The 18,305-nt window shown below is 35.5% G+C and overlaps 1 protein-coding gene across 1 annotated transcript in view; it reads right to left on the reverse strand.

The window, feature by feature from the left end:
* Window positions 1–2,379: 2,379 nt before the first annotated feature.
* The window catches only part of LOC306854474 (eukaryotic translation initiation factor 4 gamma 1-like), a 62,451-nt gene continuing 46,525 nt past the window's right edge, over window positions 2,380–18,305 (reverse strand). Inside the window, 13 exon segments of the mRNA XM_079392522.1 lie at window positions 2,380–3,118; window positions 4,595–4,735; window positions 5,692–5,773; window positions 6,356–6,490; window positions 6,587–6,685; window positions 7,606–7,687; window positions 7,770–7,895; window positions 8,003–8,175; window positions 8,271–8,395; window positions 9,631–9,866; window positions 13,381–13,492; window positions 15,805–15,916; window positions 17,475–17,807. Of these exon segments, the coding sequence (XP_079248648.1) occupies window positions 2,937–3,118; window positions 4,595–4,735; window positions 5,692–5,773; window positions 6,356–6,490; window positions 6,587–6,685; window positions 7,606–7,687; window positions 7,770–7,895; window positions 8,003–8,175; window positions 8,271–8,395; window positions 9,631–9,866; window positions 13,381–13,492; window positions 15,805–15,916; window positions 17,475–17,807 (1,938 nt within the window). The 3' untranslated portion in view covers window positions 2,380–2,936.

An 18,305-nucleotide genomic window follows, 5' to 3' on the forward strand; every position in this document is an offset into this window, starting at 1 on the left:
TATGGTAGTACCTCTAATATCAAGGCCTGATGTCCAATAAAACACATCCTCTGTGACGGTGGAGAAACCATGACACGATAGTTCAAGGGTCTATAAAATAGACTGTAAAAAATGTTTGACTTTCATTGGGGCAGTATGCTATATTTCAAGGCCTTCTTTAATGCATAGAAACCACACCATGAAACGGGCTGATGGCACAACAGGTGGCTCAGTGTGCATCGTCCTATCACCTTATTCTTCATGTAAAAAAGAGCATGGCCATTCGTAAATTTGATGGGTTTTGCTTCCGGTCTCATTTGCTTCCAGCTATTTTCAGCTGTACAAAATCGATGGTTTTGCTGCTTGATATTGCAAATTGGTGTGTCTTACCATATTATTTCAGTGTATTATCTTAATTATGAACACACTGGTTTTTAATACAAACATATTTACCGTTTACTGCATGTTGTTATTCTTCGTTATTTTCCTATAGCGGCTAATGAACCGGAAGTCTCATCCATAGGCTTTCTTCTGCGTTTAGGAATAAGGTGGATGGGTTCTTGTGCACATAAAAGTCTGTATTTTATTATTTCTGTATCTTGAGTTATGTAATACGGTGCTAAGAATATAGTGTGAAGAATCCCAAAATACTTATAACCTGCATTTTGCATAATGAAAAAGTGCACACTGAATTTATTCCGTCATATTTGGCGATCAAAGAATCACTAAACCGCTGCCACGAAACCTCTCTTCTTGTACGATAAATTTAAAACACAGGCTAATTTTCATTTTTGGGTGAACTAACCTTTAATTTTCTATTATAAAAAAGACTAAAAAGTTTGGAAACAAATATTTTTCCATACTCTCTTTTTTTTTTTTTCATACTTTTCCAAACCCCGTAGGAGCTTTAAGCAAAAACTCACAAGACTTCATATCTTAAGTAATTTTCCTTCTCAAGTAAATGCATCTAGATTTAAGATGGTTTAGATATTTGCACTGCAAAACAAGACAAAAGTCATTTTTGCAGTGCAGTGCCATGAAGACCCTTCACCGCAATTGTTTAGGGTTTGATGATGATTATTAGATGCTGATATTAGTATATTTATGAAACAAGATGATAAAAACCTTCAGATTAACGTCAGACGTTTGCTTTTGTAATGCACGTTTATCAAATCACTGACACACTACATAAAGAAAAGTATAAACCACACACTTTGTGCATCAATCACAGCACAATCTAATCTGAAAGTAAACACTATAGTGCCATAGTTCCTCTTTTTCACACACACACACTAATAAATACTCATCTGAATGTTGCAAATCTGTCATTTACAGACAGAAACTGAGCTTGACAGACCGACTTCTTAAAAAGCCAGAAAAAGAAACATTGAGGATAATATGAGCAGCGAAACTCTTCAGCTGATTCCTGTGAATGTGCAAGACTTATGTTTCATTAGTCAATAACTACAATAAAGTGTGGTGAACTGTAAAACGACTTTCTCTGCAAATCAGTGTTTATGATTATATAAAATCATATAAAAACACATCTTGTGGTAAAATAACTAAGCGGCTGAGACGCTCTTACTGTACGTTAAAAATAAGGTGGATAAAATAATAACTGATGAAATTAATCCTCGACTATAATGGAACATAGTTTGTAATCAAACTCAAGAGTTTTTCCAAAAACATATTCAGCTCATGATAAATCTGGTCGATTATTTTGTGCTGAAATAACGAAATCTCAGCGCGAAAATGGAAAAGTAACAACACATTTTTTTTCATTGCAATTCTCTTTATTATCTCTTCCAGTTTCAAATGTGAAAAGAGGCATTAATTTCTCTTAATTAAATACTTAAAGCAAAAAAAAAGAGAAATATTTACATAATTTCATTAAACTATAATCAATAACTAGAGGAGGATAATTATACAAGCCGGGTGGTTAAACCGAAAAAACAAAAGCCAAAAAATTAATACATGGCATTAAAGTTATCATTTTTATTATTGGAAAACAAAATAAAACGTATTTACAGGTCGCTCTCCAGGGAGCTGAAAGGCATGTAGTATTCGTACTATCTCATTCTCCAGCTTTTTCTTTTTTTTTTTTTCTTTTAAACACTTATTTCTATATATATGTTTTCAAGTCGTAATGATTTGTTTCGTGAAGTCCACAACAGGTGCGAAAGAGCACGTCCCCAAGCGCTCCTCGTCACCCTCAAGTCTCCTTACTTCTCAAACGTTTATTTTTCTCCGTGAAATATGATGTGAACCATACGTCGGCTCGGGCCGGCAGAAGCGTCTCAGCAGCAGCAAAAAGGTCAAAGTTGAACATCTCTAGCAAGTTCGTCGCCCAGAGCCGCGAACGATCTCCGAAAACCGCAGCTCCGAAAGGGGCGATTTGCATTTTTAATTCGTTTTCTGTCATAAAAAAAAAAACGTAGAAAAAAAAAAGAGCTCGGAACACTCCACTAGAACTAAACGAAATCCCAAATCGAAGAAAACAACAACAACAACAACAATCCTCGTTACAGCAACACGCACACAATCAGCCGCTCCGCGCAAAACCACATCAGCGCCCACGAATATATATATTTATATATAAAGGGTTTCGGAACTAAAAAATAGAACTCTGAGCAGCGTTCTGTCACCAGGAAGTGACATCATAAACGAGTGATGTCATCGACGTCCGTCTCCATTGGCGGCGAGAGCAGGAAACAGGAAGTAGCAATGCTAACGGCTAAAATTCTGAGCAGATAAGGCTTGTCATCCTCTAATACTTATTTAGTTTCAGTTCAACAGCTTTTTTTTTTTTTTTTTTTTTTTTTTGCGCAAACGGAAAGACAAAAAGTAAAAAGGTGTTGAAAATCTTCCAAATGTTTCATTCTGTTTTTTTTTTCTTTTCAAAATATTTTTTTTTGCCCTCCATGTCAATCATCTCGGTAGTGGGCGTGGCCTAAGCTCTAGCTGTTGTCTGATTCGTCCTCAGCCTCGCGCAGCCAGGTGAAGAAGGCGGTGACGGATTTGAGGGCGACGCCCTTGCCTTGCTGCTCGGTGGGGTCTTTGCTGGACTCCCACTTGTAAAAGCCCTCCTCTTTGATGATGTCCTCGTCGTATAAGACGTCGAAGAACATGCGCAGCAGATCTGCAGAGAGAGAAACGGGTCGATGTTAGTGATTAACGAGGAGATGCTCGCATACCGTCAAACCAAAACTATTCAGACACCTTCAACATTTCTCACAGTTTAAAATATGACAAGAACTCTGCGTCAGAACAAACTGATCTTGATAAAGTCAGATAACTGATAGAAAGGTATGTAATGAATTTGGTTGAATAGCTGTCAGATGTTAAATTTAAGAACACAATTAGATAAAACCAGTTTAGCTCAACCAATCACCAAGCAGTGCTTCATTTAGTTCAGTCTGTGGTGGAAAAACATCACTTTAGCAATTAAAGAAAAACACTGAAGCAAAACATGCTCAGCTCAAAGTATCTGAATAATTTTTGCTCCCAAATTTTATAGGTAGTAAGAATTTTAGGGTGTAATGTGTCACAGTTTACTTTATTTTGCTGTCATCACTTACATCAGGGGGTTTTAAACTTTAACTTTAACATGACATTATTTACTTAAGTACCCCCTGATATTTTAAATAAATATTTCAATAATTGAATTGCACATTTGCATGTTTAATTTAAAAAAAAATTTGATCAGTTTTAAAGTTTCAGTAGTTTTTATATAGCTCTGGTTATTATAACACTCAGAAAATTAAAAAAATTCATATTACTTTAATTTACAAATGTATTAACTTTTTCCACAAACTTTTTTAAATACAGGGTTTTCCAAAAAGATAATTATTTTATACATTTAAGATTTTACACTTACATGACAATTGTAAAAACCTGTAACATTCATTTGCAAAAACTTTTTAATATATTTTTGTTATTTTTTATTATAATATAATTTTATACTATTAATAGTAGAGCTGGGCGCTAGCAACGCCAAGGTCATGGGTTCGATTCCCAGGGAAAGCAAGAGCTGCTAAAATGTAAAAACTGTAACTTGAATGCAATGTAAGTCGCTTTGGATAAAAGCGTCTGCTAAATGCATAAATGTAAATGTAACTCACGAACCCCCTGCAATGCCCTCATGAACCACTAGTGGTTCGCGAACCCCGCTTTGGGAAACCCTGACTAACATAAATCAACTACAGTGTATGCATCCACATATCATTATCAAAAATGATATCTGCTGTCTGAATAATTTTTGGTTTGATTGTGTGGCTGCAGATTCTCTCTCTCACACACACACACACACACACACACACACACACAGAGAGAGAGTCTGGTCAGCTATCCTTGTAGGGACTCTCCACAGGCGTAATGGTTGTTATACTGTACAAACTGTATTTTCTATCACTCTACACCAACCCTACACCTAAACCTACCCCTTACAGGACACACTGCATTTTTACTTTCTCAAAAAAAAACTAATTCTGGATGATTTATAAGCTTTTGTACCCATAGGGACCTCAATTTAGTGTGTGTATTCAGGTTTAAGTCCCCACCAGGATATATAAACCTGTACACACACACACACACACACACACACACACACACTCACTTGGCGGCTGCTCCATCTGCACCATCAGACTCTGTAAGGCGTAGAGCGCCTGCAGCTCCTTCTGCTCGTCTTTAATGTAGCGCTGCAGCAGCTTGGCCTTCTGGGTAATTTCTTTAGAGTCTACTTTATATGGATTCTCACCTTGATAATGACAGGATGAAAACAACATTAAAGCCAACATGACTTTTACTTTTTGACATTAATATGAATAAAAATAAATTCACAAGTTTTTGAGCTAAAATATTTCCTTGAAGTCTGCCTGAAATTAACTTCTCTAATATCAGTGGTCACTTTACATGCAGCTAAACAAATATTTAATCTTTTTTATTTTGATTATGATTTTATTTATAAAATTATTTTTTAAATTTAGTTTTATTATTACAAATAATTATTACATTAATCATTTCTTTTCCAACAACTTACAAACCCCTGCAGTTCACTGAAGAATCCAATTATTTTAAAATTATTTAATTTACAATTATTATATTTATATTAGAAATCAGAATAATTTTTTAAATGATAAATAATTGCTACATTACATAATTAACTTTTCCTCCAAGAACCCATTATTTTATTACTATTTATTTAATTTACAATTAATTATTAATGATAATATTCATACACATTAATTATAGTTATTTTATTAATTACAGTTCCCTCAAAAACCCGTTATATTATTTTCATTTACAATAATTATTAATTCTAATATTCATAAACAATCGTAAATAACTATTACATTAATTATAGATTCCCCCCCCCCCCCCCCTCAACAGTGTTTAATTTGCTATATTATGATTTTATTTTCATTTTAGGTAAAGTTTTAGTAATTTCTTTGTGTGTGTTTGCCATTTATATTTTTTGTGTTTTTATTTTAAATGTCTACATAGTTTTTTCCAATCAATAAGTTTTTGTTATTTTAGTACATCAAGTTAAACTAAATAAAAACAAGAAATGTTGCCTTGGCAGCGAGCTGAAATAAAAATGATATATCCTGTTGATCAAATCCTGTTGTCTAAAATCAAGCTCCGCCCACGTTATTTCCTGTCTGAGTGTGATTTTAACAGGAAGCAGTATTAAAGGAGGATGTGGAGACTCACAGATGATGGCAGACTGACAGACGGTGGTCATCAGCGCTCGGACAAACGTGCTCGATGATGTTTGCTGCTCGTCTAGATTGGCCTGCAGAGAGAGAGAGGTCAAAGGTCACTGAGGTGAAACAAACATAGCTACGAAAGCTAGAATACATTGAAATATACTTTTTCCTCTCAGCTCACATGCTTGCCTTCACTTGCAAAGAAATGTCAGAAAAAGACAAAAGTTTTGTGAGCGAACGCAAACATTTGTGAGCAAATTTTTCCATCCAGCTCTTATTTTTTTCCCATCACCAGAACTTCATTCTTCATTTCATTTTGGCGGCTGGTAGAGTGTGAATGAAGGAGTTATTTATATAGAACTTTATGCGTTTAACAGTAACAAAGTAACAGTTGTTAAGGGAGTTCCAAATGTAATGCTCATTTCATATGCAAAACAGTTAGCCAATCACAGCAGTGGGCGTTTCCCTTGTGGTCTCACAGCAGACACGCCCCTTCTGACAAATCAGAGGCTAAAATCAGGGTAGAAAATGAGCATTTACATTTAAATTATGACCGTTTTTGGATTAGTGCACTTCAGGAAACATTATAAAATCATTTAAAAAATGCATTTCATGACCCCTTTAAAGCACACACACACACACACACACACACACACACACATTCATACCTCCACCCAGTCAAAGATCCTCTGGTTGTCAGCTTTCTCCTGCAGGAGTCGCTCCAGCTCTCTAGAAATGTCTTCTGGACGCAGAGTCACTTTACTGCTCCTCACACACTCCTCACCTAGAGTGAACTCCACTCCCTACACACACACACACACACACACACACACACACATTGATTATAAGTAATAATCATCGATCAATCTGCTGCTGTTTCGACTGAATTCGTCGCAAACCTCTTCAGTGACAAATTTATTGATGTCCTCCTCTTCGGGGAGGAAGTCTTTCCAGCTCAGCGCCGCGTCTCTCCACATCCCTCCCACCTTCTTAGGACTCTGAGACAGGAAAGAGTTCAGAACAGACACAGCTTCATTCAGAGCAGCTGAAATCGCTCACTATGTGGCGCGTCAACCATGCTGCTGTGTAGTTTGAATTGCTCTCTTTTGTACCCATAATGCACTTTATAGAGTACAACAGGCATTTACAATAGCATCTGAATTAGCTCACTCAGTGTCGCTCACTTTGTAGTGAACGAGCAAGCAATTTGGGACACGGCAAGTAGGATTGTATGATTTGAGAATTCAGATAAAAAAATAATGTAATCACTAATGTAATATTTCACTGTGAAATAAAAATGTAAAAGCAAAAGTAAAAAAACTAATTATATACTACTACTACTACTTCTAATATTAATAAAATAAAACTCTTAAAGAAAATAAAAAATAATATTTCACTGTAAAAAAAGAAAATTGTATACCAAGAAATCTATATAACATTAATAAAAATAATTATTATTACTACTATTATGATTATTAATTTTTCACTGTAAAATACAAATGTTAAAGATACAAAATAAATTTTTAAAAAGTTTTAAAATAATAATAATAATTATTAATTTTACATTAAAGCTGTAAAAATGACAATACTAGTATTTAGAGCGGTCTTAATCTCTTCATTACATTAAATCATTAAACTTCAGTTTAGGAGGAAAACCGCAGGGAAGCTTCTCTTTTGACAACAGCCAGATTATAAATGCATGTTCGTTTCCAAATGCACGAGCAGGATTTTATGATTTGAGGGAAAAACACATTTTCTGATAAAAAATGTTTTGTTTTGATTTTTTTCTGATGAAAAAACGTGACTGCAATTTAAAATAGAATTAATAAAACTCCAGGTTTGCAGGTTTGTTAGGGATCATATTTCATTATGCAATAGTAATATGTAGGGCTTTCTTAAATTCACACAAGCGTCTTACCATTCCTTTACAGAGCAGCTTGAGGATTTCCACCAGCAGAACTCCAGCCTTCCCAAGAGGCACCAGTGGTTTGGACACCTCCCTGTGGACAGGTCAGAGGTCACTGATTGATTTCTGTGTGGCTTTACCGGCAGGTAACGGATGTGAGGGGTTTGCAGGCTCACCTGAAGAGCGGCCCCATAGGAATCCCTCCCTCGAGCAGCATGGGACTGATGAGTTCGGCCAGATACAGCCAGATGTGAGGAATATCTATCGCCATGTCCTCCGCAACCTCCAGCACCTCCAACAGCCTGAACAACCATTACCAGCAGATTTAATGTGTTGTCTAATATATATATATATATATATATATATTTATATATAGTATACACACACAGACAATGAAGCCGTGCCTCACCCTTTGTAGTATTGTTGTGTGGATAGTGTTTGTGTTTTGACGAGCTGGTGAAACAGTAAACCCAAGTGCTCTCTAGCGGTGGCGCTGCGCTCCAGCATCGACTCGATCCCCGTCCGGACGAACACAGACAGCAGAGACGAGCAGCTCAGCTCAGCCACGCACTGCAGCGCCTCCTGCAGGAGCGGAGGAGCAACCGCAGCAGAGGGAGACGTTACACACAGGCCAGATCACGAGGGGTGTGTGTGTGTGTGTGTGTGTGTGTGTGTACCTTCATGTCATTGAGGTGTAGATACTCCTCGATGATGGCAGTGGATTTCTTCTCCAGTTCCTCCTCCGTCAGCGCCGGTTTGGACGGAGCAGGTGGAGGAGTGGGAGCGGTTTCTCTCTTCACTGCTAAAAACCAACACACACACAACAAAACCTGTGAAACTCCTCATAACTGCATGTGTTTTGTTCTATCTGCATTAAAAGCAATCCATTTTTTCCATAATTTTCCAAAAAAAATCTTTTTTTTTTCCCCCGACAGGAATAAGTAATTTTGAAGTCATTTATATTGCAATGACAGACACTTGGAATACTAATACTGTAATAATATTAATGGTAATATTAATAAATAATAATGTTAATATTGCAATAAAATAAAATGAATGGCTGGAGTTTCCCAAACTGAGATTCATGAGGGAGATGCAGTAGTTGATAAAGTTAATAATTAATTATATCATTAAAAAAAAGTTTTATTTAAAAATGATTAAATATAATAAAAGTAATAAAAACTACTGCAATATTAATAACACAAATGTAGCAACTGGGGTTTGAGAGTGAAATGCAGGAGTTGATAAAATGCTAATTAATTAACAACATTTTTTAATTTAATATAATATTTAGTAATTAATTAATATAATAAATAATATTTAAAATATTTAAAAAATATATAATATTTAAAATAAAAGAACCTATCAGAACTAATATTGCAGTAATAATATTAATAAATAATAATATTAATATTGTAATAATAATAATAAAAAGTGTATTGGCACTGATGTCCTGATTTGGATTTTGATTTGAAATAAATATCTAAAAAAAAAAAAAAAAAAAAAAGAGGATTGATATAAAGAATTGCTATTAGATTGTTCAAATAAAAATCATGACTATTTCAAAATATATATTTAAAAAAGAGCTTTTAAATAATGCAAAAAATAACCTGTCAAACGATTAATCATCCAAAATAAAAGTTTGTTCACATAATATATGTGTGTACTGCATATATTTATCATGTATATATATATATATATATATATATATATATATATATATATATATATATATATATATATATATATATATAAATACACACACATGCATGTATATATTTTGAAATGTATTGACATGCATATGTATATTCATATAATTTATAAATATATTTAATATATAAACATAACATTTTTCTTAAATATATACACATAGATATATTATGTAAACTAGAACTTTTGAATGCGATTAATCGTTTGACAGCACTACTAGAAACCAAAACACAAAATCAACATCTAATTTTCTTAATTATAATGACCCTGTACTGCACAAAGCTTTTGGTCACTGAACCCGTGACCTCTGACCCCGGGTCAGCGTACCGTTGTCGTGGCCGCTGCGCTCTCTCTGTCTCTCGTCGGTCATGCTGGAGACGCGGCGCACCATCTCAGCGGGACGCTGCGCTCGTTCTCGACTCCTCTCCTTCTCTCGGCTGAAGCTGCGCTTGCCGACCGCGGGCCGGTTCCGGTCCAGCCGGTCTGATCCGCGCTCGTCGCGCCGGTCGAAGCGGTCATCACGCCGGTCGAAACGATCGCTGCGTTCCCGACTGGAGCTACTCCTAACAAACACACACAGGCATAAACCATCAGAATCAGTGTTATTTTATTAATATTACAGTTTTTATTAATATTTTGAATTTGTTTTAATTTATTTTTCATTTTGACTTTAAAATTGGGTAAGTTACTTTAAAAAAGTAATTAATTACAAGTTTCTAATGATATCTTCAACAGTGTAATTAGATTACTGTACAAATTACTCTCCAAAAAGTATTTAATTACTTTCTAAATCCTATATCAACCTCGACAAGTTAATGATACAAGGATAGGCATGAAACGCTTATTTTAATTATTTAAAATAACTACATAAAATTATTCTGGTCATACTTTAGATTAAAATCCAATTCTCATTATTAGCTATTAATTATGACTTTTGCCTCAATATACTCCTAATTACTGCTTATTAATACTTAGTAAAGTAGTTAAGTTTAAGAATTGGGTAGGATTAAAGATTTAGAATAAGTTCTTGCAGAATAAGACATTAATTTATGTTTAAAAAAAAAAAAGTAATAATAAACAACCAATATCCCAGTAATATTCATGCTAATTACAAACTAGTAACTGAGTGAGAACTGGACACTAAAGTGTTACCAATATTCTTATTAACTCAAAGTATTTAAAGTGAGAAGGCTACATATAAAGCATGCATTTTAAGGTTAGATTTTAAATTGTGATGTTAAATCCACTATTGTATTGTATATAAATGTTCCACAGTCTATACACAGTATTAAGCTCAATTACATAAGAAGTATCTGTAATTAAATTACAGAAAAAATAAGAGTAATCCCTTACTTTACTTTTTCAAGGGAAAAGTAATTAAATTACAGTAACTAATTACAAATTACACCCAACACTGATTGTAAACTTTCATGTATTTTTATTTATTTATAATTTTACGCCACATCAGCATCAAAGTTCATGTTCAAACTCATGTTAGATAATTAAGTATTTGATAATTTGTCTTGAAACAAAACAACATCCCATAAACCTTGAGTTTCCATAAACATTCCCTCGTATCTCTTATTCATGAAGACAAACAGCCCTTGAGACAGTCAGAAGACTAAACAATGGAAAATTTATATAAAAAACAACATTAATATAATATAAATGACTAATCAATTAATGAATCAATGAAATGGGTATGAAAATGACTATAATGATTATTATTAATGTTTATGTAATGATTAAATTGAATAATAAAATGATATATAAAATACTTAATACTTCAATTGTAAAGTAAAACAATTATTTAAATATTTAAAAGTAACAACACACAAAAAAACAACACACTAAAATATAAGATAAAATTAAAATGTCTACTTGCATGTGACAGTGTTTATTAATATTTTAAATTTGTTTTTATTTTTATATTTTCTATTCTGATTTTAATTTTAAAGTTTCAATAATTTGATGCATTTTATTTATTTGTTTTTCCTTTTAGGCCATATCAGCATCATAAGATAAAAATAAGATAAAAAATAATTAATTAAAAAAAAGTGTTTCCAAGTATCATTTATAGCTGGACATTCTAACGAAACATTTATTTATTTTCTATTATTTTTGCTTTTTTAAATGTCTATTGTTATTATATTTATATGTCTAGTTTTTATTCCTTTTTATTAATTTTCAGTTTTAGATTTAGTAAATGAAGTTCAACAAAGTGAAAATGAGAAATGTTTTATTTCAGTTAACATATTTTTTAACTAAAGAATTTTTTTAATTTTTTTTTTTTAATTTGTGTATTTAGTTAACTATAATAGCTCTGATTGATATATACATTTAAAATATGTAAAATACACAGAACAACCTCCTGGACAGTAACCAATCTGGCTTCAGAAGTGGACATTCGACCGAAACTGCCTTGCTTTCTGTTGTTGAAGCCCTAAGACTTGCAAGAGCAGCTTCCAAATCTTCATTACTTATCTTGCTGGATCTGTCTGCTGCTTTTGATACAGTCAACCACCAGATCCTCGTCAACCCTATTGAGAAAGGGCATCTCAGGAACCACACTCCAGTGGTTTGAGTCTTACCTCTCTGATAGGTCCTTCAAAGTATCTTGGGGAGGTGAGGTATCCAAGTCGCAACATCTAGCTACTGGGGTGCCTCAGGGCTCAGTTCTTGGACCAATTCTCTTTTCTATCTACATGGCATCACTAGGTTCTGTCATTCAGAAATATGGCTTTTCATATCACTGCTATGCTGATGACACTCAACTCTACCTCTCATTCCATCCTGATGATCCGACGATAGCTGCTCGCATCTCAGCGTGTCTAACAGACATTTCTTGCTGGATGATGGAACATCACCTTCAACTCAACCTAGCTAAGACAGAACTGCTTGTAGTTTCAGCAAACTCATCACTTCATCACAATCTCACCTTCCAGTTAGGCTCTTCAACCATAACTGCTGCAAAAACAGCCAGAAACCTTGGAGTTGTGATTGATGATAAGCTGAATTTCTCAGACCACATTGCTAAAACTGCCCGGTCCTGCAGATTTGCATTATATAATATTAAGAAGATCAGGCCCTTTCTCTCGGAACATGCAACACAACTCCTTGTTCAGGCTCTTGTTCTGTCCAGACTTGACTATTGCAATGCTCTCTTGGCAGGTCTTCCAGCCAATTCTATTAAACCTCTACAATTAATCCAAAATGCCGCTGCAAGATTAATCTTTAATGAGCCGAAAAGAACGCATGTCTCGCCTCTGTTCATCAGTCTGCACTGGCTACCAATAGCTGCTCGCATTAAATTCAAGGCATTAATGTTTGCCTACAGAACCACCACTGGCTCTGCACCCCTTTACCTAAATTCATTACTTCAGACTTATGTGCCTCTAGAAGCTTCCGTTCTGCAAGTGAACAACGCATTATTGTTCATCCCAAAGAGGGACTTTTTCATTAACTGTTCCCATCTGGTGGAATGACCTGCCCAACTCAATCAGAGCAGCTGAATCTTTACCCATCTTCAAGAAACGACTAAAAACTCATCTCTTCCATCTTTATTTGACCCTCTAACTCTAGCACTCTCTATTCTAATTTTATTTAATCTATCGGTCTTTTTGTAAAAAACCCCCCCAAAAAATCACATTTGACCTTCTATCAATTGCATATTTATTCTCTAACTGCTAGCTTTTCTTGTAAAACTAACATTAGCTTCATTTTTTCTATTCTATCTACTTGTTTCTTATAAAAAAAACAACAACACTAGGTTTCTTTTTTCTATATTGATTGCCTCTAATGTCCTCATTTGTAAGTCACTTTGGATAAAAGCATCTGCTAAATGACTAAATAATAATAATAACAAATGTGATATACAGATACAGATATATATATATACACACACACACACATATATGTAATACATTTTAAATATATTTTACATATTTTATGTTATTTCAGTTAATTTCATTTCAAGCAACAAATGTTTTTTTTTTTTTTTTTTTTAGTTAACCATAATAACCCTGTCCAGCCAGAAGCCCCCCCCCCACCCCATTTTTATATCCATATTAAACTGACCTGTGAGGAACCCTGCGGTCAGAGTCTATGTTGGCGGATGAAGATGAAGAGGAGGAAGGTTGCTGAAGGGCTGAGAATCGGTTCAAAGTGCTGGCACGACCAGAATCCTGGGCTGTAAAACACATGTAAACAAACAGATTCAAGATTTTTATTTGTCACATACACAATTATACAGGGTATAACCAGCAGTGAAATGTAGGTCAGGTCTGCTCCAAGGACAGTGCACTTATAAAGAATACAAATATTAAGGAAAAGAAAAGTAGAAAAAAAATTAAAGAATAAAATAAAATAAAAGATAAACAATATAAATATAAGTATAAATATAAATGTGCAGGTCAGTATGTTGTTGACTTAAATAGTAATAAAGAGGAATGTGCAAAAAAAAAAAAGTGCAAACAAGTTGTACAGGCTATGTAAATAGCAGCAAAATGAGGTAGAGAAATATTATGAATAGCTTATTGATATAGTGATATTTACATGGAGTCATGTGATGTTATGACACAGAGTTAGAGTTTAGGAGCCTGATGGCCTGGGGGAAGAAGCTCCTCCTAAGTCTCTCAGTTTTTGCCATCAGGCTACGGAAGCGCTTACCAGATGGAAGCAAAGTGAATAGACGGTTACCAGGGTGATTTGAGTCCTTGATGATTTTGACAGCTCTATTTTTGCAGTGTTTGAGGTAGATGTCCTGCAGAGAGGGGAGAGCAGACCCTGAGATGCTCTCAGCTAAGCGCACAACTCTCTGTAGAGCTTTGCAGTCCTGATTGGAGCTGTTTCCATACCACACTGAGATGCACTGAGTCAGTACACTTTCTATGGTCCCTGAATAGAAAGTTTTCAGGATTGCTGGTGAGACCCTGAATTTCCTCAGCTGTCGCAGATGGTACAGTCTTTGCCTGGCTTTCTTAACCTGTGTTTGGATGTGTGTAGTCCAAGTCAGGTTCTCGGAGATGTTTACACAGAGGTACTTGAAGCTACTCACCCTCTCCACAGGGGTCCCACTGATCATAAGAGGAGTGTAGGGCTGCTGCTGTCTCTTCCTAAAGTCCATGATCAGCTCTTTAGTTTTGCTCACATTCAGAGAGAGACAGTTGTCCTGGCACCATGATGTGAGTCTCTCTACCTCATCCAAGTATGCGGTCTCATCGTTGTTGGAGATGAGGCCCAGAACCACAGTATCATCAGCGAATTTAACAATAGATGTGGAGCTGTGAGAGGACACGCAGTCATGCGTGTAGAGAGAGTACAGCAGGGGACTCAGGACACAGCCCTGTGGGGCTCCTATGTTCAGAGTGATGGAGTTTGAGGTGAACTGGCCAACTTTCACCACTTGAGGTCTGCCGGTGAGGAAGTCTTGAATCCAGTCACAGAGTGAGGAGTTTAGGTCGAGGTCTGTGAGTTTAGATGCCAGCTTGATGGGGACTATAGTGTTGAAAGCTGAGCTATAGTCAATGAATAGCAGCCTTACATAATTCCCATTGTTGCTGTCCAAGTGTGTGAGGGAAGAGTGGAGGACATGGCATCGTCAGTAGATCTGTTTTTGGCAAACTGAAGAGGGTCCAAAGTATCAGGGATGGAGGAGCAGATGTGACTCTTTACAAGTCTCTCAAAAACCTTCATGACTATAGATGTGAGGGCAACTGGGCAATAATCATTCAGGCAAGAGGGTTTATTGTTCTTAGGTACAGGGATAATGATGGATTTTTTGAATGAGGTGGGAACCACGGCGGTAGCAAGGGACTCATTAAAGATAGACGTGAACAAACCAGCGAGCTGATCGGCGCAGGACCTCAGAACACGGCCGGTTATCCCATCAGGTCCGGCTGCTTTCCTGACGTTCACTCTCTTTAGCGCCCTCCGAACCTCATCCTCCGATACGGTGATTACAGGATCATTGCTGCTCTGCCTGCTGCTTCCTGACGCGCTGGACGGCAGAGACGCGCCGCCGCCATAGCATTCGAAGCGGCCGAAGATGATGTTTAACTCGTCGGCCAGCAACGGATCTGCTCTCACCTCCGCGGAGGATTTGTTTCCGAAGTCACAGATGGTCCTCAGTCCCTGCCACATCCGTCGAGAGTCATTGAGCTGGAAATGAGACTCAATTCTCTCTCTGTATCTGTGTTTAGCAGCTCTTACTGCGCGTCGGAGAGCATAGCACGATGCTTTGTACTCGCTCGTATTCCCAGACAGAAGAGTCTCATTGTAAGCGGCAGTGCGTGTGTTAACCGCGGCACGGATTGTTCTGTCCACCCACGGTTTCTGATTGGAGAATGTCCTTATCGTTATTGTTTCTGTAGCTTGCTCGGTTAGCGTGTTTACAAAGCTTAATGCTACATCCGTGAACTCGCTGACGTCAGAATCAGTGATTAGAGTCACATCACGTCTGAATATGTGTGTATAATAACTCACACATGTACAAACACTCACCGCTGTCGCTGGGTTTGGCTCCAGAGCCTCCGCTGCTGCCTTTGCCCCAACTGCCCCACGAGCCTTTACCCCCGGGGGCAAGAAGCTGATTATTGAAGTCCAAAGCGCCCGGCTAAACCACACACACACAAACAGCATAAGTGTTCAATGATAATAGTGAGTGCAAGTCAGAGAGCATCAAAAACTGAGAAAAAAATTAAACCATATGGCTATGGATATATATATATAAAAAAATCTACTAAACATGACAAAAACACAAAATGGAAAACAAAAACTGAATCAAAATATTAATAAAAACTATAATAGCAACTCAATTACACTAACATAACACTGCAGGGGGTTTGTGAGTTAATGAAAAGTAAAACATTTATTAAATCATAAAAATGTAAATTTAAAATAATATTTCAAAATTAAAAAAAAATGAAGTTTTAAAATAATTGTTAATTATAATATAATATATAATAAAACACTAAAAATTATAATTATGCAAGATAAAAATAAATAAATATTTTATTTGTGTACCTGCATGTCATGTAACCATTAACTGACATATTAAAATTACTTAAATAATCTAAATGATAAATTATAATAGTTTTCATAATATTTAAATTGCTACTTTAGGTTACAGTTTTTAAGTTATTTACAAACTACAAAAAAAAAATCAATACCTCAATGATATTTTTATAAAAATATATAATTTAAATAATTCAATTATATTAATAATAATACTTTTATCAAGGTTATTATTGTTAACCAAAACCCAAACTATTAAAACATTTTTGTTAATTGAAAAATGATGAAAACTAAATTAAAATCAGAAATGTTGCTTTGGCAACTAACTGAAACAAGTTTAGGTTGATGCACTAAAAACTAAAACTGAATAAAAATAAATAAAAACAATTTACCTAAACTTAGTATTATTAAAAAACAAAAAGTACTAAAAATGACTAAAGCACACAAAGACTTCAAAGAATTAAAGAAATTAAACTAAAAACCGAAAGTGTAAAAATAAACTAATTCAAAACATTAATAAAAAAAACTAATATTATATAAATAATACCACAATTACACTGATATTTACAAATTCATATTAATAATAGAGTAATATGTGTCCCTGGAGCACAAAAGCAGTCATGAGTAGCACAGCTATATCTGTAGCAATAGCAACAATACATTGTATGGATCAAAATTATACATTTCTCTTTTATGCCAAAAATCATTAGGATATTAAGATCATGTTCCATGAAGATATTTAGTAAATTTCCTACCATAAATATATCAAAACTTCATTTTTGATTATTAATATGCATTGCTAAGAACTTCATTTGAACAACTTTAAAGGTGATTTTCTCAATATTTAGATTTTTTTGCTCCCTCAGATTCCAGATTTTCTAATAGTTGTATCTCAGACAAATATTGTCCTATCATAACAAACCATACATCAATGGACAGATTATTTATTCAAACATTACCCTTATGACTGGTTTTGTGCTCCAGGGTCACATATTTAATATGAATATAACATTTCTGCCAGAGTTCTTAAGAGTAAATGTTACTAAATAAATAAATCCATGGCAAATTTCTATAACAGTTCTTTCGATAAACCTTCTTTAATTGATTATTTATTGATTAAGTCTATGATTGATGGATGTATTGGAGGTGAATCAGACCTTGGTGATCTTGCTGAGTCGTGTGGGGTCGATGGGTCTGTTCTTGGTGGAAATGGGCACCGTGTTCCAGCCGTCATCAGGGGCCTGGTTGCCACGGGAACCGGGTGTGTGGGAGCCTCCACGGGGCCCCATCCCCCCTCCTCCTCCTCCTCCTCCTCCTCCACCACCTCCTCCTCCTCCTCCACCTCCTCCTCCTCCTCCGCGGCTGTCCTTCTTGGACAGGAGCTGCTGCTGAACTTTGACCTGCTCTCGGTGCTCCTCTAGCTCCGCTTCCTTGTGGATCTGCTCGATGGTTTTTGGCCCCAGATCTCCTCGCCGCGGGACCCAGTTATTCTGAGGGACGCCCAGAGAAAAAAAAAAATACTCAGAGAGAAACATTGCACTGACAATAAGTAGGGATGCACCGAAATGAAAATTCTTATCGATTTTTTGCATTTTTCCCCATGTATTTTGCCAATTTTTTCACCACTGAATACATTTAATAGCCAAAATGTGCTTTTTACTGTTTTGTCTTGCTTTTCAAAGAAAAAAATCAATTACACAAAACAACAATTTTAAAATATTTACTTAACACTGAACATTTTTTAACATTCTGACTGGAGTAATGATGCTGAAAATACAGCTGCGCATCACAGAAATAAATTACAATTGAACAGATATTCACATAGAAAACCATTTAAGCTGTTTTAAATGGTAATAATATTTCACAATTTTGTGTGTTGTTTGTTTGCGGGAGGGAAGATGTCAGGTGTGTATCAGCGTATAGCACAGAGTCACTCGTCTTCAGGAGCGGCTCTGCATTAAACTGCTGATCTGATGTCAGCCAAAGCT

Source organism: Barbus barbus (assembly GCF_936440315.1).
Source record: "Barbus barbus genome assembly, chromosome: 34".
Lineage (NCBI taxonomy): Eukaryota > Metazoa > Chordata > Actinopteri > Cypriniformes > Cyprinidae > Barbus > Barbus barbus.